At 42.3% G+C, this 23,750-nt stretch overlaps 1 protein-coding gene across 1 annotated transcript; it reads left to right on the top strand.

Annotated features, from left to right (window-relative positions):
• Nucleotides 1-2,922: 2,922 nt before the first annotated feature.
• Nucleotides 2,923-20,524, top strand: LOC146575451 (retinoic acid receptor alpha-B-like). The gene is made up of 9 exons (XM_085270181.1): nucleotides 2,923-4,049; nucleotides 13,267-13,421; nucleotides 13,844-13,985; nucleotides 14,789-14,949; nucleotides 15,064-15,240; nucleotides 15,374-15,578; nucleotides 15,679-15,746; nucleotides 18,528-18,618; nucleotides 18,878-20,524. Exons 1-9 carry the CDS (start codon nucleotides 3,851-3,853, stop codon nucleotides 19,129-19,131), a joined length of 1,452 nt encoding a protein of 483 aa, XP_085126307.1. The 5' UTR covers nucleotides 2,923-3,850; the 3' UTR covers nucleotides 19,132-20,524.
• Nucleotides 20,525-23,750: the final 3,226 nt, after the last annotated feature.

Genomic DNA, 23,750 nt, shown 5'->3' with positions numbered 1-23,750 from the left:
TGATCCAGTTTCATTGTAGCGCTTGATGGTTTTTGCAACTGCACTCAGGACACATTCAAAGTTTTTGCAATTTTCCAGACTGACTGACCTTCAATTCTTAAAGTAACAATGGAGTGTCGTTTTTCTTTACTTAGCATCTTGCCATAATATGAATTCTAACAGCTTTCAAATGTGTACCAACCTGACTTCTGTCCAACACAACTGATGGTCTCAACCCCATTAAGAAGGCAAGAAATTCCACAAATGAACCCTGACAGTGCACAGCTGTGAAGTGAAATCATTTCAGGTAACTTTTGTCATGTAATGCTGTGGCAGGCAGGATAAGGTCCCAAAAGCCGCACTCACAGATACAGATGGATGAACTTAAGGAGGTAGCTTTATTGCTGTATAACCATATAAAAACCTCAAGAACACAGAACTCAAACTAGGAAACTAAACTGGAACTAGGACATTATTAGGAGCACGGAAGAAACACACAGCAAAGAGGATACAACATGACAACAGACAGAGGAAAACACAGGGCTTAAATACACAAAGGGATAATGAGGGAATGAGACACAGGAGGAAAACATAGCTGGGAGAAATCACACATAACGAGATGTGGAGGAAGCAAAACTGCAAACAATAAGTACGGGACACAAGACTTTCAAAGTAAAACAGGAACTAAGAGACATTTACAAAGCCGCCGACTTGACACTGAGACATGGAGACACAACTAACTGAGGAGACAGAGGGTACATGGAGACAAGCGTGATTAGAAAGTAACAAAGTAACAGAAACCTAAAGCCTAGGAACCAAGAATATAACACCAGCAGAAAAACAATAAAGAGAACCAAAACCATGAAGAACAACAAATCCAAGACTATACCTTTAACTAGAATTACACCTACTGGGTCTCAAACCCAGTACTGTACCCAGTACTGTGACAACTACATGATGAAGCTCACTGAGAAAAGGCCAAGGGTTTGCAGTACTGTCAACAAAGCAAAGTGTGGCTACTTTCAGGAATCTAGAATATAAAACATATTTAGAGTTATTTTTTTATTTATTCTTTGCTACATAATTCCATAAATCTTGCTTCATATATTTGACATGTTCAGTATCTATCTACAATGAAGAAAGTAGTAAAAATAAAGAAAAACCGTTAAATGAGAAGGCGTGTCCAAACTTTTTCCAGTATCCTTGTCACAGCACCATCTGTCATTACCTCCTACACAGTCCAAAAGTCCATTTACTGCTCTTTATCTTTATGGAGTTGCTTTTAAGCAACTACTTCATATTTTTCTGTATATTCAGCACATAGACTCTTTATTCTTGACAGTATTTATTTATTTTGTATGTATTTGTTGCCATTTATAATGTAAAAACGTGATATGCTCAAGTCCTTACACAATAATTTAATATTGTAGTTGAGATTTGTGTTAAATGTATTTTTCTGAGTCAAATAGCATAAAACATTTTATTTATTAACCTTGTTTTTTGTGATGGTTAGCAGCTGCTGTTCTGCTTTTCTGCTGACAGATACTGCAAATGTAAGTTGACAGAATAATGGATAGACAGAGGCTTAACATTAAGGTTTAATGTAGGTGTGCGCGCTCAATTAAATCCAGCATTTATGAAAGCATATTTTTTTGTCAGCTGTTTTCTATATTTGTTGATGTCACTGTCGAAGCCTTCTCATAACCCTACAAAAATGGATTATAGCTCAGAACATAGGCATCAAATATTTGAACAGTGTAAAATAAAAGTTTAGTGCACACAGAGCATTTATAGTTTATGGTCCCACACTGCTCGCTTGCGTCAGTTGACCAGCAGGTTTTAGTGCCTGTTGTTCCAGACCGGACAGGCTTTCTCAGTTGTAGCTCCTAAACTCTGGAACGGCATCCCTCAACAGATCTAGTCACCTACCTGATAACAGCACCTCCCCACTGAAAACACAGCACCCCTGCTTACCCTTTTCAGGTTAGGATTTGGTGCAAAACACAGCTATATCCAAGACTTGCCCAAGTGTATCTTTGAAAAAAGATGTTTGTTTGTTTTTTACAATGATTTTTCATTTTTACTATAGTGCTTTAATGGCCTCTCAGTTACTTGCTGTGCAGCAGTTGGTCAACATTTGATTATGCTGAATACTTACAGCAGATTTTACAGTATCTTGATACTGAATTGCGTTAAAATGGAGCTTACATGATTCCTTGTCCCCTCATTTGTTGAGCCTGAGTAAATACACTTTGGATGTAGAACATTAGTTTATCTGACAATTCTCTTGGAATAAAAAGTGAAATATATATTATAGCTGAAAATGTTGTGCAAGTAGAAACTTAAACTATCACAAAATGTAAACTGCATCTCAAAACTAAGTATTGGCTCTGATACATGCCCTCCATAGAGAAGTTACTAAAAAGATTCAAACACTGAAACTTTTTCAAATAATAAAATCTAAACTGAAATGAGAAAATCCATTATGGAAACTCATTGAAACTTAAATGAATTTAAAAAAAAAAGGATAAAACTTAATTTAAAAATTGGAATATACAAAGCTAGAATAACCGAGTGGTAGAAAAGAGGTCTTTCTCACACACTCATTTGTTTTAAGATAATCTAGTAAAGGGAAGTTGGGGAATGGCAGTGGGCCAAACTGCTGCAAGTGAATTGTTCAGTGATTAAAATGTACTGTTTAAATTTACTCCATTACCAAACTGTTATGGGACAGGCAAATCTCCGAAAGCCCTTATATGGGGGCAAGGGAAGCCACGATTAAGATCATTTCCTTTAACTCTATACCCTCCTCCTGGTGGAACAAAGCAGGTAGGTTTTATTTGGAGGCTCGCGCATGACAAGTAGGGGGAGCTCGTGCGCAGCTGGTGTCTCTCACCAACCAGAAAGAGAGCGAGAGAGAGAGGAGAGAGAGAGAGGGTGGGGGGAGAGAGAGAGGCCGTCGGGTACAGAGTGGGGGTTACCACAGGACACTCGTGTACCGCTGCTGGACCTCAGCTACTAGCAACAAGCAGCGCTCCTGACTGCCTCGGATTATCTCTCCAGCTTTCCTCACCTCTGGATATTCTGCTCTTTGCATATACAGCAGCAACTTCAAAGTCCCACACCGCTCACATTTGCACATTTGGGCTTTTTTTCGTTTTTTTTGCGTATTTTTGCTTTTAATGCGTGCACTCTCTAAACCGGAGCGAGCGACGCACCAACCGACCGGACCGATTTACTTTAAGGCTTTGGTTACATTCATTGACAGCGTGCGTGGATTTCAGGACAGAGTGTACTGGCTGTGACATTACGGAGCACAATGTCGGTGAAAAAGACTTCACCTGGGTGGCTTCAGGGGCAAGTTGTATGACACGATATATTTAGCCTAATAGAAAATAGGAGCTGTGGATCAGCGGACGCAGGCGGCAGCCCACACTCACTATGAAGTAAAACATGACACACGACTGTGTGACGGTGCGAGAGGCGACTGGAGCGACAGTGTTTCTCTCCCCTGGCTTTTAGTCTTTTCGTCTTTTCAGGGCTTCGAGGTAGCAGCGGCACTTGGGTTGTTAGCACTTGTAGCATTTGGACTGTAGCGATGTTTAATTTGTGAAAGAGACACAAAAGAATACATGAATAACATCACAAAAGACGGCAAAGTTTGACTGTTAACTACGTTTGTCCGAAGCCTGAAAGGTCACCGGGAATCCTCCTCCTCCTCCTCTGGCTCCTATCAGTCTGTTATGAAGATGTGAACTCTTCCTTCCCTCCGCTCCTCTTTCTCTCATCGCCGTCCAGGACGCTTTGATCTTCTCCCCCCCTCCCTCTATTTACCACACAGAGACCACATCCCGACTCCCGCCTCTCGGAGATGTACGAAAGCGTGGATGTTGTGGGTTTAAGCCCAAGCCCCAGCAGCCCAAGCACGGGCTCTTTTCTAAGCATGGACTACTACCACAGACCCCCGGGGCTCGGGCCGGAGAAGGGACTCTTGTCCGTTGTAGGAGGACTCCAGCGCCCCTTTGGAGGGTCTCTGCTGACCGGCAGGCACTGGAGCGGATCCAGCCACTGTGAGTGAGACAAAGATTATTTGTCATGTTGGAGTTTTACACAGAGCGCTGCATCATCGGCCATAGATCTGTAGTAGTACTTAAATGAGTTAGAACAAGTACCAGGGGAGTGCAGGATAATCCAGCGCTCATGCTGGAGTATTCTTGTCAGCTGAAGGGAATGAGTACATCCGTTAGCTGAGGCCAGCTGGGACACATGCCAGCATCCTCTTCGAGCTGCCACGGTTTGTTTTTAGCCTGCTGAATGAGAAGTGAGGACACAGCTACACCATTTAGCTTTTCTTAGCTAGTGTCCTTAATTAATAACGTGCTTTAAAGTCTTTACAGCTTTTGTGAGCTTTTGGTCACAGCTGTCACCTGTGTGTCAGGAGGGTTTGGACAAAAATATAAAGACATAAACTGGTCCCAGCTGTTTCACTTTGTCATCGCGTTTCCTCTTTTTCAATTGTAATTGACACATGCTGTGTGTCATCTTGGGCTTTAGCTAATTTTGATCAGTACCTTTTCACCACTTTCAGACATTTTTTTTAAGCCAAACTTTGAGTTATGAATTAAGAATGCGCTTAATCTACCGATTAAAATTGTGGTTTGTCGCAAGTGTCCATATTATAAACTTACAATTCTATAAAGTGTTCATATAATCGTACATTTATTTATTTAGTTACCAATGAACTATTGGACACACACACTTGAAACTGAAACAAACGCAGATTGTAAATAAAACTGGGATTAATGTTTTCGGTAACAACTAAGGCCCGTAGGCATCTTTTATTGGTATTATTTGTTCATTTTGGTTATATTGTTTTTTCCCTTTTCAGCCCAGGACAAAATCTTTGTTATTGAAGTTAAAAGTCTTTAGTGATTTAAAGTCTTTCAGCCCATTGTCACAAAATCGCTACATTGATCTGACACAACAGACAAACCATGGTAACTGACATCATTACGTGACGTTGTTGCCGTTGATATTTGCGTCCATGGTGCCATCAGCCAGTTAACCTCGGTGTGTCTAAACTGTAAAGATATGAATGACTGATAAAGAATATTCCAGTTTATGATAATGACTCTCCTCTGAGTTTGAGTATCATGATGACGGCGTCATTTTGGTGCATAATGGCAAAACCACACATGTATGAGATGTGAGTGTGCATGATTGTCTGTGTGTGTGTTAGCCCTGTGACAGACCAGCGACCTGTCCAGGGTGTACCCTTCCTCTCACCCTAAGCTATCAGTGTGTGTGTGTGTATATGTATATATATATATATATACATGTGTGTATAATATATACATACATGTGTGTATATATATGTACACACACATACATAGTATGCATAAGAATTTTGCTTTAAGAAGTAATCGGGGGAGGTGATGGCGCACTGTTTGGCCTCAGTTGTGGAATAATCTTTGCTCCTTACCATATAAGGTGCATAAATTTACCATCCAGACACTTTGATGCTTCGATGAGGTACGATATGTATGCAGAATATCAGTTTCAGCCATTATGTGCCCTGCTGACTGATCTCAGGGAATTAGATGTGATTTACAGTGGCCGGTATTCATCTGTTGTGTCACCTCCGTTTTGCACTGGCTAAATGTTCAGTGATGTTTGATATTAATAGCGCTGCTGCTTTCACTTCCTCCCTGGTACAAAAAGGGGGACAAAAACAAACTCAAACTGTAGAGACATCAGCTGTTGGCCGAATATTGACCGCAAATGGGTCAGGTAATTGAAACAGATTGGCAAGTAAATAGCAACAACAACTAGAAATAAAATCTCGGTATCAAATTGTTGATTTGAAACACTGTTATTTACCTAGAATTTCACAACTGGTGCATCCCAGTTGTGGGAGGGTTGTTAAAGCCTGCTAAAGGTCGCATTCACTCGGGATGGGCTGCGCATGTGTCACAGGACTAACACGAGAATATATAAATACATAACTTCATTGATATGATTCGACAGTGTTGCCCCACCCCACTGTGACATGGCTGAAGCACTAAGCCTGAGAGTCAGACTGTAACCCTGTGGTGATGCTGCAGTGATGTCACAGCTTGCACAACTGAGTAAAAGCAATAAAGAGGAAAAGTGCAAAGTGGACTCTGGTTAGCTGGTGAGAGGGGAGGGGGGGCATATAGGAACAAGAGAGGAGCGCTCGTAAATCCAGGCTGTAAAGATGGGGATGGTTGCCCTGTGTGTGTGTGTGTGTGTGTGTGTGTGTGTGTGTGTGTGTGTGTGTGTGTGTGTGTGTGTCTTTGCGTGACTGGAATGAAGAGTGTCAAACAAGTTCAAAGGCCAAAGGCTATACACAGACCCAGGCACACATATTCAGCAACAACACAGAAGCTGTGTGTGTGTGTGTGTGTGTGTGTGTGTGTGTGTGTGTGTGTGTGTGTGTGTGTGTGTGTGTGTGTGTGTGTGTGTGTGTGCGCGTGTGTGTGTGTGTGTGTGTGTGTGTCCCTCTTCTTGAATGTTTGTTGGGTGTGATCCAGAGCAATGACTCACTGACAATTGGGAAGTGACCTACATCTCCCCCTCCCTTTATTCCTCCTTCTATCTAACTCTTTCTTTCCTGTGTCAGCTGCCCAGTCATCATTTCTCTGCACTGGATGACCTCTCTTTCTGTCTGTTGGAGGCAGTGATGCACACACACGCGCACACACACACAGTCACATTCACAGTTTGTCTGGGAATGCAAGGGTATGCTGGCCAAGTTTAACTGAAGTGTGCAAAAAAAGAGAAAAGAAAAAAAAGGTGTTTTTTGTATTCCTGTGTGTCGGTGTGTATCCTATCATACAAATGTTAAAGAGTAGTCATGGAAACCTACTTATTAATTGATTTGCTTGAGACACAGTCCTCTGCTATACAAAATCTTGGTGTACAGTTCACATCTTCATGTCCTGGTCTCATCACTGGATGCATGAGAAAGAATGAAATGTAAACCAGCCACAGGATTAATCAAACAAACACTTTGTTGTTTCATATTCGTAACATGCTAATTATCGCTCATATCCACTGACTGTATGTCAAAGATGGACACGGCTACTGATTTTGGACTCTGCATTTTTAAGCCTGAAGGTCAGTGCTTTGGAGCTGCGACTACAGTCGAGGCCAAAATGTTGGCGGTAGAAACTTTGACTTGTATAGTTTCCAAATGCCTTGATTGCATTTCATGCCGAAAGATTGTCACTTGCTGAAATTTAGTCATTGCAAACTGTTGAGTAAGTTTTAAAAATGTAAACTAGATAAGCTTTCATTTATTCATTTATTTCTATTTTTTGTTTTTCTGAGAAAATGTTGACTGCCAACTCAGTGGGCTAAGTTTCTGTTGTGGCGATCCACAGCTGGATCCTTGCAGAGGATCTCTTGAAGGACATAGTTGAGCTTCATCACATTGGACTACAGCTGGAGACAGAAGTCCTTGTTCCGCTCTGGAGAACTACTGCGAGCTGTGTCACTCTAACCTGGATCTGCAGAAAGAGGAGAACTGGTTGACGTGCTGCCACAGCTCATTGGCTGCAGAGCAGAACAACGACTGTCGCTCTCAGCTGCAGTGCAAGACATTGGAGCAAGAGTTCATTCACAGAGCCAGCAGAGAAGAAGCTGTTAGTGCTGTTACGCCTGAAAGTAGTGCACTGTGCAAGCCTCCGTACATATTTCAGGATGTCAGTCGGACAGTTTGAGCTCTTGTTGGCAGAGTTGGGGCCACATTTGAGGAGCCAAATAGATCATGTCAGAGATCCGATTGACCGGGATATGTTCAATACCGCTGAGCGTACCGCAAGCTACAAATGCACTTGTTGCCAAATGCAGCGTTCTGATTGGTCAGTCTGTCTTTTGGTCTGTTATTTACATTAAAAAAAAAAAATAAATAAATGCAGCATAAAATCAGTTTAACAAACTTTGAAATATGAATCTTAGGCATAAAATTCAACCGTAAGGCCTTTTATAGTTCAATGTGGCAAGTGTGTGTAATACAAGCTGTCCTTGTGGTTGCGTTATGTTATTAGGTCAGAGTGAGCACATCATTGTGTAGTCACTGCTTTTTGGCAATACTGGATTTACAGGATTGTTGATAGTTATGAAATAACTTGATTTAATCATTATTACACAATGTAATAAGCCAAACACGAACATCGTCATCCCATTCAGTGCAGTACTTTCAGCTGCAGGCTTACAGCAGGTAGTTCTGCATGTTTGGTTTGTCTCTCATTCAGGAATCAAACCAGGGAGCATTCACTTGTTAGACAATCGTGTAAGCCAGCGGTCCCCAACCTTTTTTGCACCACGGACCGGTCAGACAATGTGAGACAATATTTTCACCGGCCTTTAAGGTGTGACGGATAAATACAACAAAATAAAATGACAGGACCAAGACAAAAACTGTTGTATTTTGTAAATATAATAATAAACGCGAATTCACTGTGTAATTGTGTAACTTTATTAGCATTAACAACATTTAGAGTAACATCCTCCTCTCTGCCCCTTAATGCTCTCTGGTCGCTATAGTAACACGTAAATATTTCTTTCAAAATAAGACACACAAGTTAATGGTGAAAACCCTGAAAACCATGAATTTCACCCCAAACCTCAACTCTCGCGGCTCGGTACCAAACGACTCACAGACCGGTACCGGTCCGTGGCCCCGGGGGTTTGGGACCGCTGGTGTAAGCCACGTCACTGCTGATTCCAGCTGCAATGAGCTTTTCAGTACAGCTCGTTATCATTGTGATATGGAACAAGATGATGGGGGAATTTCATCCATATTGCTCGATTAGAGGTGAAACGAGCTAGTGTCTAACCAAGAAAAATCTTCAAAAGTAATAAAGATGGTATGAAAGTCAAGTTTAAGAACTTCCTGGTTGCCGTCTCTCTGTGTTTCTGGTCTCTAAGCTGGCAGATCACACTCTCTATTCAGCAGAGGCTTGCTGGCGCCATGACATGACTGCCTGGGGCTCCCATTTAACAATATTTTACATCAGATTGGTGAAACGGCTCAGCCCAGCACTGGCTAACATTTCATGCTGCTGCTGCTGGTCGTGAGCTGACCCCAGGACACAGTTTGGCTGAGCACACCAGACTCTGAAGGGTTTAACCATTTGTTGACCTGAGTAAACCTCAAGGCTCAAATTAATATGGGCTTTACTAGGTAGCTGCAGGTGTTAAACTAACTTTTGGATAAAGTTTTATTTCGTATGTGTGCACAGTGCAGCTAGAAAAGCATTTCATTGTGTGCGTCTGTACTGCATCGGGACAGTAAAGCTAACGTTCTGGTTCAGGTTGGAAAAACTTAACCAGAGGATCCTGATAAGAAACAAAAGAGGTGATGACTAACTAAAGGGCTGATAAACCGAACACACGGCCCAGCTGGCCTCTCATCTTATTGAGACAAAAGCTCTTATCTCATGACCATAGAGCTTTAAAAGACGATCTTTTCTCTTCCTTAAAGGTACAACTTTAGTTTGTGCCTTTTTAAAGCAAACCAAATGTATACTGATACTCCACCCAAATCACTACAGCTGAAACCACCAATCTATTTTTGCAGCAACCGTTAAAGGAAACTAAATCATCATATTTATAGGAATCATTTCAAAAGTAAAAGAGAAAAAAATGTGTACTTTATAGCTTCTCAATGGAAAGATTTTTGTCTGTCTGTCATGATCACTTATGAAAGTATTTGTAATGTAGTGCTATGTGTGGTTACAGTGCCATAACCTCACTTCAGATTGTACTTGAGAGGGCCACCTGATTCTATTTTGCAGTTCATTTGAACATTTATTATTTTTCACATCGGTTGAATGAATGGATACTAAAAAGTCACAGAACAAAACAATCAAATGTACACTGTATGTATATCAGAGTGCCATTTTAAGCCTTTATTCACATTTCTTATTAAATACATCATATTTAAAGTGTTTATGAAACACTGACGAAGGTCACACAGGCTGAAACGTTGTAACTGAATAAAATATTATGGTAAGCAGGACTGTCTGCCGAGGTGCTACTATATATTTTCCTGTCTGCACCTGTCATTGACTCAGTTGTGCAGAGTTTCCTAAAAAGAAAAAGTGTTTATAAAATGAAACGAGGCACTTGGTGACATATTGCATGCGAGATGCCAGATCAGATTGCCGTGTGTGGCTAACGCTGGCAGCAGCAGTCTTCATGTAGGTTAAAGTCCACATGCTGGTGCAGAATGTGGTTGCTCTCTGGTCGAGTGGTTATTCTTCAGCTCTCTGTGACATGTACATTCTGCTGTTCGTTTTCTACATCAAAGCCGTGCAGGTTTGCTGGTTAGGACAGCTTACTTTGCACCCACAGCTCTGAGGGTGAGGGCAGCAGCTTTTCCACGTCTGGCCATCCTAGTCACGCATATCCCCAAACAATGTGCCTGATAGGAAAAACTCATTTCACTCCTCTTTATAGAGTAACTTGAGAGTGTTTGATACAATCGGGTCTTTAGAAAGAGTTCTCTTGAGTTTTTGCACATGGGTGGCAAAATGACGCAGTGATTACCTCACTGAAGGTACTGTGTCCAAGTTTCCTCTCAGCTTTTTTATAAGCCTCCTGTAGTCACAGGCTTAAAAGGACTGGAAAAACTGTGATTAGTTGTAATTATTGGGATTATTCTTTGCAAAAATGAGCTAAAAATCCTCTGCGGTCAGTAAGTGTGTGAAGACAGGAACCATGGAGGTCACCAGATGCTGAAGTTTCCCTTCTTGAGAAACTTGGCCCAACATTTACAGCAGCTGTCTCCAGTTGTTGGTTCCAAAATTCCTAAAGTTTTGATTTCAGGAAATTAAAAGTCTTTAATATGTTTAATAAGTTTATTTTTTAAATTTAAATCCAACCCCCCAAAACACTGTGACATAAAAAGATCTGTTTACTTAAATCTTTGTCTTATTGTTTGTTTGCTTTTTTGTAGAATTATTTCAAATGAATAACTGTAGATGTGCTCAAAATTGATCAAAACACTAGCATCTGTTCCTAAATCAAGTTGGAGACCCGTCTTTGGAGATGCCCTCTTACTCGCTTATACAGTAAAGACCTTTGCCCTCGTTTGGAGCCACAGCTCCAGCGCTGCAGTGTGTGTGTGTGTGTGCGTGTGTGTGTGTGTGCGTGTGCGTGTGCGTGTGTGCGTGTGCGTGTGTGTGTGTGTGTGGACACACTGCTGCCTGTGGCCGTCATGTCCGACACACTGAAGCAGAAGTGGAAAGCAATAGGAAGAGATTAACAAACACAAAGATGAAAACAGAGAAAGAGGCACTTGGTAAGCAGAGGGGAGGGAACGCATGGCGAGAGGCGGGTCTGAGTGAGAAGTTTAAAAGAGGTCAGACGGTGCTTCAGGGAATGCATGGCTAGAGTGTCAGTGAGAAGAGAGCAAAGGCAAATAGAGGAAAGATGAAGTGAGGAGAAGATGGAGGAATGGTATGATGCGGCAGAGGAGGAGGATCTCTGCGTTTCTCTCTGTGTAAACAGAAGCACAGCAGAGTAGAGGGGAGTTGAATCTCCTCCATAGAGGAATGTCTGGTATGGCTACTAAAGGGGGAGGGTAGACGTGTGTGTGTGTGTGTGTGTGTGTGTGTGTGTGTGTGTGTGTGTGTGTGTGTGTGTGTGCGTGCGAGAGAGAGAGAGAGAGAATGTGTTAGGTCAGAGGAGGCAAAGTGGGAGAGGGAGTAGGGTTTGTTAATCTGAAGGGCCGAGACCTCCAAAGTAAATCACCGTTGAAGTTTACCTTTGAACAAAACAAGGCGTCAGCTTTGACAGAGACTCAGGAGCAGAGCAGCACTTAGTGCTAACACACAGCAACTCTGATCAGCAGGCTGATGTGATCCAGCTTTGTCGGGCCAAGTGTGTCCGGTGCTGGATGGTTGAGCTGATTACTGTGAGTTTGCTCGGCTAACATCATCTCAGAAGTTCCCTTAAATATAAATTATAATAAATATCCATATTAGTTTGTTTTGTTTTTTCCGTTATTTGTTTGCCCACACCAACCAGATACCCATGGCCTTTCACTATCTCACATTTAGGGGTGAGGAATGTACCTCAAAACGTTTTCTGTGATTGCAGCAGCTGCTGTTGTGGCAGCAACAACAGCATTACAGTGCAAGACTACAGTGATAGCCAGTAACTGAGGGAACTTATCCCTGTAACTGTTCAGGGCATGCACAATGTTGTCGCATTGAAATAAAATATTATTTCGTACCTTTAAGCCCTCCTTTAACACTGCATCAGTAATTTCCATCCACAGGTAGAGTATGACTAGCGAGTACTCCAGTGATATCTCCTCCTCACTTGCTTTCATAGCCTGATTGTACTTGACGATGTATTTTTGAGTGTCCAAAAAGGAACCAGGTGAGGGATGAGTTACTATCCCAGGTGAGTAGTTTTTAGCCTGAGCTCTGGGGAATCCCCAAAAGAACGAGAAGTTTCCTTCAAAGGGTGGCTGTGCTCTTAGAGATAGCGTGAGGAGCTCGGTCATTCGAGAGGAAGCTGGTTGAGTTGAATTAGGCGTCTGACTAGGATGCCTTTTGGACACCTTGTAGGCGAGGTGTTCCGAGCAAAACCTACTGGGAGGAGGTCCCGGATCAGACCCAGGAGGGAGTATATATGTTGGCCAGTTTGGGAACAACTCAGTGTGCCCCCAGCCCTGGATGAGCTGGAAGACGTGACCAAGGAGAGGGAAGTTTGGGCTGCTCAGCTGAGACTGGTACCCCTGTGATCTGAACCCAGACAAGGAACATTGGATGAAAAACACTGATGGATGATGGACGGGGTGGCTGTAGCTCAGGAGGTAGAGCAGGTCATCTGCAGATCAGAAGGTGGTTTGATTCCTGGCTCCCTCAGTCTCCATGCCAAATATCCTTGAGCAAGATACTAACCCCCACTTGCTCTCTGATGCATACATCAGAGTATGAATGCGTATGTTAGCTAAAGCACTGACAAAGCATAGAGTGCTTGTGTGTATAGGTGAATGAGGCGTGTTGTATACAGCGCTTTGAGTCCTCCAGGAGAGTAGAAAAGCACTATATAAGAATAAGAATCAGTCCAAAAAAGGCCACATCGGCACTAATAAATACATGTGTGTCATAAACGACTCCACTCAGTCACTTGAAGGTTAAAGAAAAGTCTCCTTTCAGACAGGCAGAGCTCCAGGATGACATAAATGAGGATTATTTGCTCTTTGTAAATTGTAGCCTGATTGCATGTAAATCTCTTTTGCAGCCATAGAGACCGAGAGCACGAGCTCAGGGGAGGACCTGCTTGTCCCCAGTCCTCCCTCACCTCCTCCACCACCTCGTATCTACAAACCCTGCTTTGTCTGCCAGGACAAATCATCAGGATACCATTATGGAGTCAGCGCCTGCGAAGGCTGCAAGGTAGGCAGCGAAACATAAGCACTTGAGTTTGGAAAACATGCACACTAAGCCACAGTGCTCCTTCTGGCAGCAAAGAGGTCACGACCTTTATGCCACCCGAGGATCTCTAAGCCTCGTGGCTTCATCTAATCCTGTAGAGACACACAAAGGATCTGTCTGTGCAATTAGTGTCTGCTTTGATATTGCTGTGTGTGTGTGTGTGTGTGTGTGTGTGTGTGTGTGTGTGTGCTTTGATGTGCTTGTGGTCAGACTCATGTTCTGTTAGACCTCCGCCCAGCAGCCCATCAGCTGAATGAGTCACTTCAGGATTACACTTGTTACAGTTGAAATAATTCTGCAGTTTTCATTCCAGTTCCAGCTCCTGCACACGCTCACAGCGCTTTCTGTTACCCTTTTTCTCAACATCTGTTTCTCTCTGTCAGGGTTTCTTTCGGAGGAGCATCCAGAAGAACATGGTGTACACGTGCCACCGGGACAAAGTCTGTGTCATCAACAAAGTGACGAGGAACCGGTGTCAGTCATGTCGACTGCAGAAGTGCCTGGATGTGGGCATGTCTAAAGAGCGTGAGTACGGGCGCAGGTTGATTTTTGTGGGTGTGTGGAAGAAAGGCAGCTTCTTAAGCAGGCAAATGCTTTAAGTTGCTTAGAGGTCTTGCAGTTTTACTCTTTGGGGTGGCTGTGGCTCAGGAGGTAGAGTTGGTCAGCTACTAATCAGAAGGTCGGTGCTTCAATCCCTGCATTTCAGACTTATGTGAATATTAGATAGGAAGCACTTACAGGGGGTGTATATGTGTTTATGGGGAAAGACTTTTCCTGACTTCTGGGCCTCAGTGCTGTATTCTAACCTTGTTGTTTGTCTCCCTCTGGTGGTCGTTCCTAGTTAACACATGGCCCTGAAAGCTTTAGTGCTCCTGCATGTCTATGCTGGCTGCTTTTTCATATCATTTCATAATGCACAGCGTGTGAACCAAGAATCAAGTCAGTATGAATGTAGTAGATGTGATTATACTCATTTATTTCATGAAAAGGAAAACTTTCCCTTACCCTGGTCTGGAACAGATGCTGTTTGGCAGATTTTGCTTCCTGTGAAAAAAGAGAGTGGTGTTAACTGTAAGCAGCAGTTTCAGACATGAACCCCCGTTTAGTGTTGAGTCAATCTGCAAATAAAAAGAAACTTAATAATTTTGGACTTTTAGGGCTAATTCGTGAAACAGTCTCCAGGCTAGTTGTTTCCAGTCCATGTGCTAAGTGAAGTGGCTGCATATTAAACGGGGAAGTATTTCAGGTGTCCGACGTCTTACGGTGGAGATTCTTCATGGGGATGAATGTTCTCAGCTAAATCCTCTCATCTTCATTTCCATTCCAAGTGGTGCGAAATGACCGAACAAAGAAGAAGAAGGAAGAGAAGAAGCAGCCCGACACAGAGCTCTACGTCCTGTCAGCAGACATGGAGCAGATGATCGAACGAGTTCGCCGGGCCCATCAGGATACATTCCCCTCCCTCTGTCAGCTGGGAAAATACACCACGGTACTCACACACACACACACACACACACACAGACGAGCGTATGTGAGTTCAAAAACTGAAGGTCAAAAACTGATTTTTATTCAATCGGCCTTTGGTTTCTCTTCTATCCTGCAGAGCAACAGCTCGGAGCAGCGCGTGGCTCTGGATGTGAGTCTCTGGGACAAGTTCAGCGAACTGTCTACCAAATGCATTATTAAGACAGTGGAGTTTGCTAAGCAGCTCCCAGGTTTCACCACCCTAACCATCGCTGATCAGATCACGCTGCTCAAAGCCGCATGCCTCGACATACTGGTGAGGATTTCCTGCAAGCTGCAATAAACAATTTCTCACAAACAGATGTCGCGGGTGGAAACTGAACGCCTCTGACACGTCGGCCTCCGTTATAACAAAGAGTTACTAAACAGATAATGAATCCTTTTCCTAGATTCTGAGGATCTGCACCCGCTACACTCCAGAGAAGGACACCATGACCTTCTCCGACGGCCTCACCCTCAATCGTACTCAGATGCACAACGCCGGGTTCGGACCGCTCACAGACCTGGTGTTCGCCTTTGCCAACCAGCTGCTCCCGCTGGAAATGGACGATGCAGAAACGGGGTTACTCAGTGCCATCTGCCTGCTCTGTGGAGGTACTGCACTGTGTGTCGCAGCAGCATGAGTGAAAGGAAAGACAAAGGAGACATACTGACACTGAAGCGATGCTTTGTGTTTGTTATTTGTTTTTCACAGATCGTCAGGATCTGGAGGAATCAGAGAAGGTGGATATTCTTCAGGAGCCGATGCTCGAAGCTTTGAAGGTTAGACTTTAAGTTATTACTCGACTTCCATTCTTGAGCATAAACTTTGCTGTACAAAACTAACGTGTGCAGTTGAACAGATGTGCATATCTATGTTTCTGCGCTCTAAGCACAGTGTGTCTTTACTGAAGGCACAAAGCTTTAAAAGGAGTTATCTTAATAAAGTGACATTTGGCGCTCATGTTCATGTTAATCAGGACACACGCCACTTCACGCGGCGGTGTGACTCACTGATGCGCACTGATGGAGGAGGAGGGAGAGAGAGAGAGTGTGTTCAGCTGACAGGATAGAGATTAGTAGCTGCCCACGTGTGTTGAACTAGTTTCAGTGGAGAACAATGATTGGTCATGAAGAGCAAGAGAGGAATCCTGAATTTTACTTGTTGTAGTCAAGTAATCAGTTACTTCAATGCTACTGTATAACCCTAAATAACATTCTTTCCATTTATTTAAATTAGAGCTGGGCGATATAAGATTTTTTCATATCACGATATGTTTTTTTCATTTCAGGCGATAACGATATCTATCACGATATAAGCCAAATAACTATATTTGTAAGATTTAAATGTGCCGTTGCTCACAAGTAAAATGTGAAATAATCAGCAGCTTGTTTTTATTTAAATATTATTTCCCATAATAAGTTCAACAGGGTAGATGTACTTAAGGAACATGAGACTTTTTCAGATAAATAAAGGCAAATATTGCAAACTACACAAAAGGCAGCCGCTAAAGCGTTTAAGTTTCAAAATAGAACAAACGAAACAGACTAAATTGTCAATTCCACTTAGAAACAAAATATTAATTCTAAAAATAAATCTTAGTTTGTTTTACAGAAGAACAGACAAAACTGACTAACTTTTGTCAATATCAAATAAACTGAGAACTAAAAGGAAATTCTCAATCTCTCCTTGTTGTATAGCTGAGCTTTTCAAACAGTTTTAACAGTTACTTTAGTCTGACAAAAGCCGAATGACAAATTAGCGCTTCCATTCAGAGATTGAGCTGCACCGCTTTATTGTATTTCCAGACTTGCTTTCGGCACATTTACAGTGCACGCTACTCTGTTTGTTGTCAGACTTGAAATAGCCAAAATACCTTCACACTACGGAACTTCTATGGCTCTTCCGTTCGACAATCTCTCCGGCGTTGGAACCATCATCTGTTTTCTCTTCGGTAACCTTCGGTCACGCTCTCGGTTGATTTTTCTAGTCGGCACACTCATTTCCTCCATTACCCGGGCGGCACGGCGGCTGGCTGCTTCCCAAACAAATACACATGTGCGGCTTGGCACTTGTGCTGTACGTAACAAGTCACGTGACGTGACGTTGCGGCTGTGATTGGTTCGGCTCTGGTTCGTTAATTTGGATTGGCTGTTCTTCTTCTTCTTTTTTTTTTTTTTAAGAGGACAAGAGAGATGAGGCCTATCACAATAGTTTAACTTTTCTATCGAGAAAAAGTTATTTCGCAATACATATCGTTATCGTTCTATTGCCCAGCTCTAATTTAAATACTTATTCCATCTGTGCATGAATATTTTACTCCATGAAGACTTGGTGCTTCTTTCTTGGTTTGTCTGTAGTGTAAACTGCTCTTTGCATTTCTTTGGTTAAAGCTGTTTATTTGTGTTTGGAGAGTTTTAGCGTACATCAGTGCTGATTAGAAAACAGTTGATGGTTAACTGCTGATGCACATTCTTAAACACTAATCTCAGGAGTGCTCTGACCGGCATCATTCAAGCAGCTCCTGTTGGAATATCAAAGAAAATGTTGAGATGCTGCTTATATTCAGTTCACTTCATTTCAATTCAGTTCAGCTGTGTTTCTATTGCACCGAATCACCACAACAGTTACCAGTGAAAGTAAAGATGCAACATTAACCCCATCAATCAGAGACCGGGCCTATCCTGATGTGCACATTGGTTCGCCGTCCTGGGTTATGGGGCATTACGGTTAATCGGTTGTGTGTAAATACATCAGTGTGTTACAGCGTGTATGAGTTTCATTCAATTGTTCCTACTAAACGTGGTGATATAGCCTCAAAATCATGTCTCAGTATTTGAAGAATATTTCGACAACACAAAATACTGAAAAACATTTTCTTGATACTTGGAGTCTGCAGGCATCAGCAGTAAAGCTAAACGAAGGGCTTTTAAGTAAGCACAAATAGAGCTAAAATGTGTTTTCCATGGAAAGTCACTAAAAACGTGTAGAGTGGTCCCTCGCTACAACGCGGTTCACCTTTTGCGGCCTCGCTGTTTCGCTGATTTTTTTGTGCCATTTTGCTTTTCTTTTTTTCTTTTTTTTAACAGCACATTGTGTTCTGCGTCCTGATTGGCTGCAGACCATTGTCAATCAATCTCGTGCTGTGTCTCCTGTCCAGTACAGAATGTGTTCAGCTTGTCAAATGTACATAAATCTTTGATTGCTAGCATTGAAGTCCTGCGCTGTATGTTTGTAAGTCCCCCCCCCCAAAAAAAAAACAAAACAGCAATGTCAACTAAACATTTTGCACCATCAAAGGCACCTGCGGGTTTGGTTTCATTCTATAATACTGGGCTTATTTTTCTACGAAGGTTTGAGTGTTAAACAAGAGAGAAAAGTGTGAAAGTGTGAGGAGTTTTACAGCCTTACAACATCTATAATAATTGTAAGAAATAAAGCTGACTACGTCACGGATTTATTTTTAGAACGTAACTCCCGCGATAAACGAGGGAGCACTGTACATGGGTATTATCGTGGATGATAACACCTCTTCCTAAAATGTTCATCACCTGTGTCTGTAGCTCTATGTGAGGAGGAGGCGGCCTGACAAACCCTGCATGTTCCCCAAGATACTGATGAAGATTACTGACCTCAGGAGCATCAGTGTTAAAGGTAACACATTTACACACACACACATTAACTGGCAAATACTAACCTCTTGTGTTTGAAACAAACATTGTTAGAGCTACAGCTGGACTCATGATCTTTCTTATCTAAAATGTAATGGTGGTTTCCCAGCAGTGCATTATCCTTCATTAATATCTAAATGAAAAGTAAATGAATTTTAAAGTTTAAGAATTCATTCCTCCTGTGATGTTTTATTCCACCAAGGCCGTTATGCTGACCTTCTCTCTGAAACGCTTTCTCTTAGGAGCAGAGCGAGTGATCACACTGAAAATGGAGATCCCTGGCTCCATGCCTCCTCTCATCCAGGAGATGCTGGAGAACTCTGAGGGACTGGAGGGGCACGGAGCAGGGGGAGGAAAAGGAAGAGGAGGAGCCAGGAGGGAGGTGGAAGAAGAACCGGGAAGCTGCCGTTCGAGTCCGATGCACAAACCGGTCCATTTTCCCAGCCCGAGCCCCGTTCCCCGCTCCCCCTCCTCTCCTTCCCCTCCCTCCACCTGAGGCTCCACAATCTGCAAACGGCAGTAGAGGAACTTGAGCAGAGCATCTTGCTCCAGGAACTTTCTGGGTTGTTGGTGACCTGCTTGGACTGCTTGTGTTGACAAATCATGGTTCTTGATGTTAAATGCAAAAAAGCCAACACATTTCTTTTTAATGATGTATAAAAAGCTGATGACATGGACAGACCGAACAGAATTCCTCGTGAATCAGATTTCCTTCAGTGCAAAAAGTCACGTGCTGTATAGTTGGGAGAATTATTGTGTGTAAATATAGTGTATATATCAAAGGCTGTGAAAAAAGAAGAAGCTGAGACTGAGACAGGCTGATACAAGAGGTTATTTTCCTAACTGTACATATGTAAATACTGTATTTTTCCCAGCACAGCTAACCAGCCTTCACCTCACCAACACAAATACACTTCACCTCCTCTCTTCTTACCGCTCACAAGGATAAATAAAAATCTTGGAGACTTTGTAGATCATCATCATCAACTTTGGATTATTTTCAGATTCAAGTCCAGCAAATTAAAGTAGCTTCAACAAACTGTGAAACACATGAAATTAGTTTTATATAATAATAACCTGTCTTCCCCGTTGGTGGACATTATCAACCAAAGCAGAGTTGATAGACGTGTCATCAGTGACATCACGAACATCTAAATGTTCAAGCTGTGTTTTGAGGCTGCAGTGGTGCCCTTGAAGTATTGTTACAACTGAATTCATTTTCAGTGGTCACCGTATGTACAGAATCACCAGTCAGATTAACTGTTTAAGAGGGTTACCATCTTTATGACAAAATAAAGCTTTAATTTAATTTAGTTTTTCCCCTGGGAAGTTCTGCTTCGAACACCATGTTTGCCACTGCAGAATTCCCCCTAACTGCAGCTTCAGCACGTGGAAATATGCTATACAAAAAGCTGCCAAACAAATGTTCCATGTATGTAGGGAGGGCACTGGCCACTCTGTAAAATTTGCTGCCCCCCCCAGTGGCCCCGCCCCCGGCAAGACTGTGTTATGTTGGTAATAATTCTAAAAAATGTGAGCACGAGAGAGGAAGACACCCTACAGTGGGTTTAAACATTAACTCAGGCGCTCCTGGTTTGTATGCCATCAAAAGAAAATACCATTTGTTCTGTAGAGGCCACTGCAGTAGAAACATGTTTTTGTCTATCAGTGCCCGGCTCCCTCACTGCTTTTTGCTCAGTTGTTTTTTATTGTGTGCACCTCTTGATGTCACCGTCTGTTTACACAGTGTTACTGCCTCACTACAACTTCCCTGCTGTCAGGTACAATTCATCTCTATTTCAGTGTTGTCCCCTTTACTGTCTGGTGAGGCAACACTGGAAAGTCTCACATACAGAGCATTCAATAAAGAAGCGTCACTCTCTTATAAATTGTGAAAATATGTGTTTTTGTGGTGCAAAATGCTAGCAGGCAGGGTGTAGATGCAACGCTATAACCAAGTGGCAGGCATAGCATACACTGTGCTTAGTTTGGCCTGAAAGTCCTCAGGTCAAAATGGGCGCCGCCCCCTAGGATGGTCAAGAATGATGAAGCTAAGATACTGTGGGACATAGAGATACAGACAGGCAAACTGGTGATGGCTAACCAACCTGACAGTAGTGATGGATAAGCAGAGGAAGCTGTATTGATAGATGTAGCTATACCAAGTGATAGCAACATCAGGAAGAAGGAACATGAAGCTGGAGAAATACCAAGGGCCAAAAGAGGAGCTCAAGAAGATGTGAAGGCAACAGTGGTCCCAGTGCAATTGGAGCACTCAGGGCAGTGACCTCCAAAACTGGGTGAGTGGCTCCAGCATATTGCAGGAACAACATCTGAGATCTCTGTCCAGAAGAGCTCAGGCTGTGGCTCAGGCAGTAGAGCAGATCAGCTACTGGAAGGTTGGTGGTTTGATTCCTGGTTTCCCCAGTCTGCATGCCAAATGTCTTTGGGCAAGATATTAACCCCAAATTACCCTCCGATGCGTTCATCGGAGTGTGAATGTTTATTAGTTGTACTTGAGTTTATGAGTGCGTGTGAATGTGGCATGTTGTATAGAGCTCTTTGAGTACTCTGGGAGAGAAGAAAAGCGCTATAAGAATCAGTCCATTTACCATTTACCAAGAGTGCAGTCCTGGGAACAGCCAAGATACTGTGCAGGACCCTCCCAAGCCTCTGGTAGAGGACCCGAGCTTGCAAGATAAAGACTGGCCACAACTCGAGTGTGAAATTTATTAGACCAAATAACATCACTGCTTCTTTAAATAAATAAAATAAAATAAATCTCAACATAATAAATAATTTATAAGCAACATGGAGTCGTGTCGTGTTCATGTCTGAACTTTGTCTGAGGCACAATTTAAAAACTTATATTGGTATTAATAAATATTTTAGAAAAAGAGGATAGGAAATTGGTATATCTGTCAAGATTAAATTCAGAGGTTTTTTAAAATAAAAATAAAAAACATCAGTCAATTTTAACAGAAGGGGGCAGCATTTCATCAGAGCGCCTATCTAAACGTTTTCAGGTTTTCTGACTTTTAATGTTTCTTTTTAGCGCCATTATATAGCCAGTATAAATAAAAATGTCAATTTAAGTCAGTTTTATTTATGTAGCACAATATAATAATAGGAGATGACCAAAAGTGCTTCCAAAGTAAACACATTTACATTGCAGGTCTACAAAAACCCAATTTCAGACCACAACAGTCACAAGAGAACCGGTTCTCTACAAGAACTAGTTCTCAATTCTCATCTCTACTAGTAAGAAATTAATAAGACAAATGTTCACAGTAGACGTAACAAAACCATGAAGCCTCAGATGTGAATAAAAGCAAGTGAAAACAGGTAACGGGTCTTTATAAAGCTATTTCTCAGTTGTTTGACAAGTTTTTATTGTGGTGTTGCAGTCAATTCTAGACCCTGGGGGCAATAACAGCAAAGGACAAGGTGCCTTTATCTTTTAGGTGAGAATGGGAAACTGTTAGAAGATGCTACGAGGATGGTCTGAGTTCCCTGAGGCAAAAATCTGTAGTTTAAAAATTGTGATAAATTGTATAGCTGAACCATAGAGGAGGTCTATAAACAAATTATATAATTTTGAATTCAATCGAAATTTCACAGGCAGCCAGTGCAATTGAGCTTAAATGGGAGGGGTGTGTTTTTCTTTGTACCACACAGCGGGGTTTTGAACCATCTTCAATCAAAAAAAGAGCGAAACTGGGCAATCCTGAGTTACAGGGAGTGCAGAATTATTAGGCAAGTTGTATTTTTGAGGAATAATTTTATTATTGAACAACAACCATGTTCTCAATGAACCCAAAAAACTCATTAATATCAAAGCTGAATGTTTGTGGAAGTAATTTTTAGTTTGTTTTTAGTTTTAGCTATTTTAGGGGGATATCTGTGTGTGCAGGTGACTATTACTGTGCATAATTATTAGGCAACTTAACAAAAAACAAATATATACCCATTTCAATTATTTATTTTTACCAGTGACACCAATATAACATCTCCACATTCACAAATATACATTTCTGACATTCAAAAACAAAACAAAAACAAATCAGCGACCAATATAGCCACCTTTCTTTGCAAGGACACTCAAAAGCCTGCCATCCATGGATTCTGTCAGTGTTTTGATCTGTTCACCATCAACATTGCGTGCAGCAGCAACCACAGCCTCCCAGACACTGTTCAGAGAGGTGTACTGTTTTCCCTCCTTGTAAATCTCACATTTGATGATGGACCACAGGTTCTCAATGGGGTTCAGATCAGGTGAACAAGGAGGCCATGTCATTAGTTTTTCTTCTTTTATACCCTTTCTTGCCAGCCACGCTGTGGAGTACTTGGACGCGTGTGATGGAGCATTGTCCTGCATGAAAATCATGTTTTTCTTGAAGGATGCAGACTTCTTCCTGTACCACTGCTTGAAGAAGGTGTCTTCCAGAAACTGGCAGTAGGACTGGGAGTTGAGCTTGACTCCATCCTCAACCCGAAAAGGCCCCACAAGCTCATCTTTGATGATACCAGCCCAAACCAGTACTCCATCTCCACCTTGCTGGCGTCTGAGTGGGACTGGAGCTCTCTGCCCTTTACCAATCCAGCCACGGGCCCATCCATCTGGCCCATCAAGACTCACTCTCATTTCATCAGTCCATAAAACCTTAGAAAAATCAGTCTTGAGATATTTCTTGGCCCAGTCTTGACGTTTCAGCTTGTGTGTCTTGTTCAGTGGTGGTCATCTTTCAGCCTTTCTTACCTTGGCCATGTCTCTGAGTATTGCACACCTTGTGCTTTTGGGCACTCCAGTGATGTTGCAGCTCTGAAATATGGCCAAACTGGTGGCAAGTGGCATCTTGGCAGCTGCACGCTTGACTTTTCTCAGTTCATGGGCAGTTATTTTGCGCCTTGGTTTTTCCACACGCTTCTTGCGACCCTGTTGACTATTTTGAATGAAACGCCTGATTGTTCGATGATCACGCTTCAGAAGCTTTGCAATTTTGAGACTGCTGCATCCCTCTGCAAGATATCTCACTATTTTTGACTTTTCTGAGCCTGTCAAGTCCTTCTTTTGACCCATTTTGCCAAAGGAAAGGAAGTTGCCTAATAATTATG

The sequence above is a fragment of the Mchenga conophoros genome, linkage group LG4 (assembly GCF_057382185.1).
Source record: "Mchenga conophoros isolate Kocher_MC1m ecotype Shallow Benthic linkage group LG4, M_conophoros_male_GT1.1, whole genome shotgun sequence".
Lineage (NCBI taxonomy): Eukaryota > Metazoa > Chordata > Actinopteri > Cichliformes > Cichlidae > Mchenga > Mchenga conophoros.
This window is presented reverse-complemented; position numbering and strand designations above follow the sequence as displayed.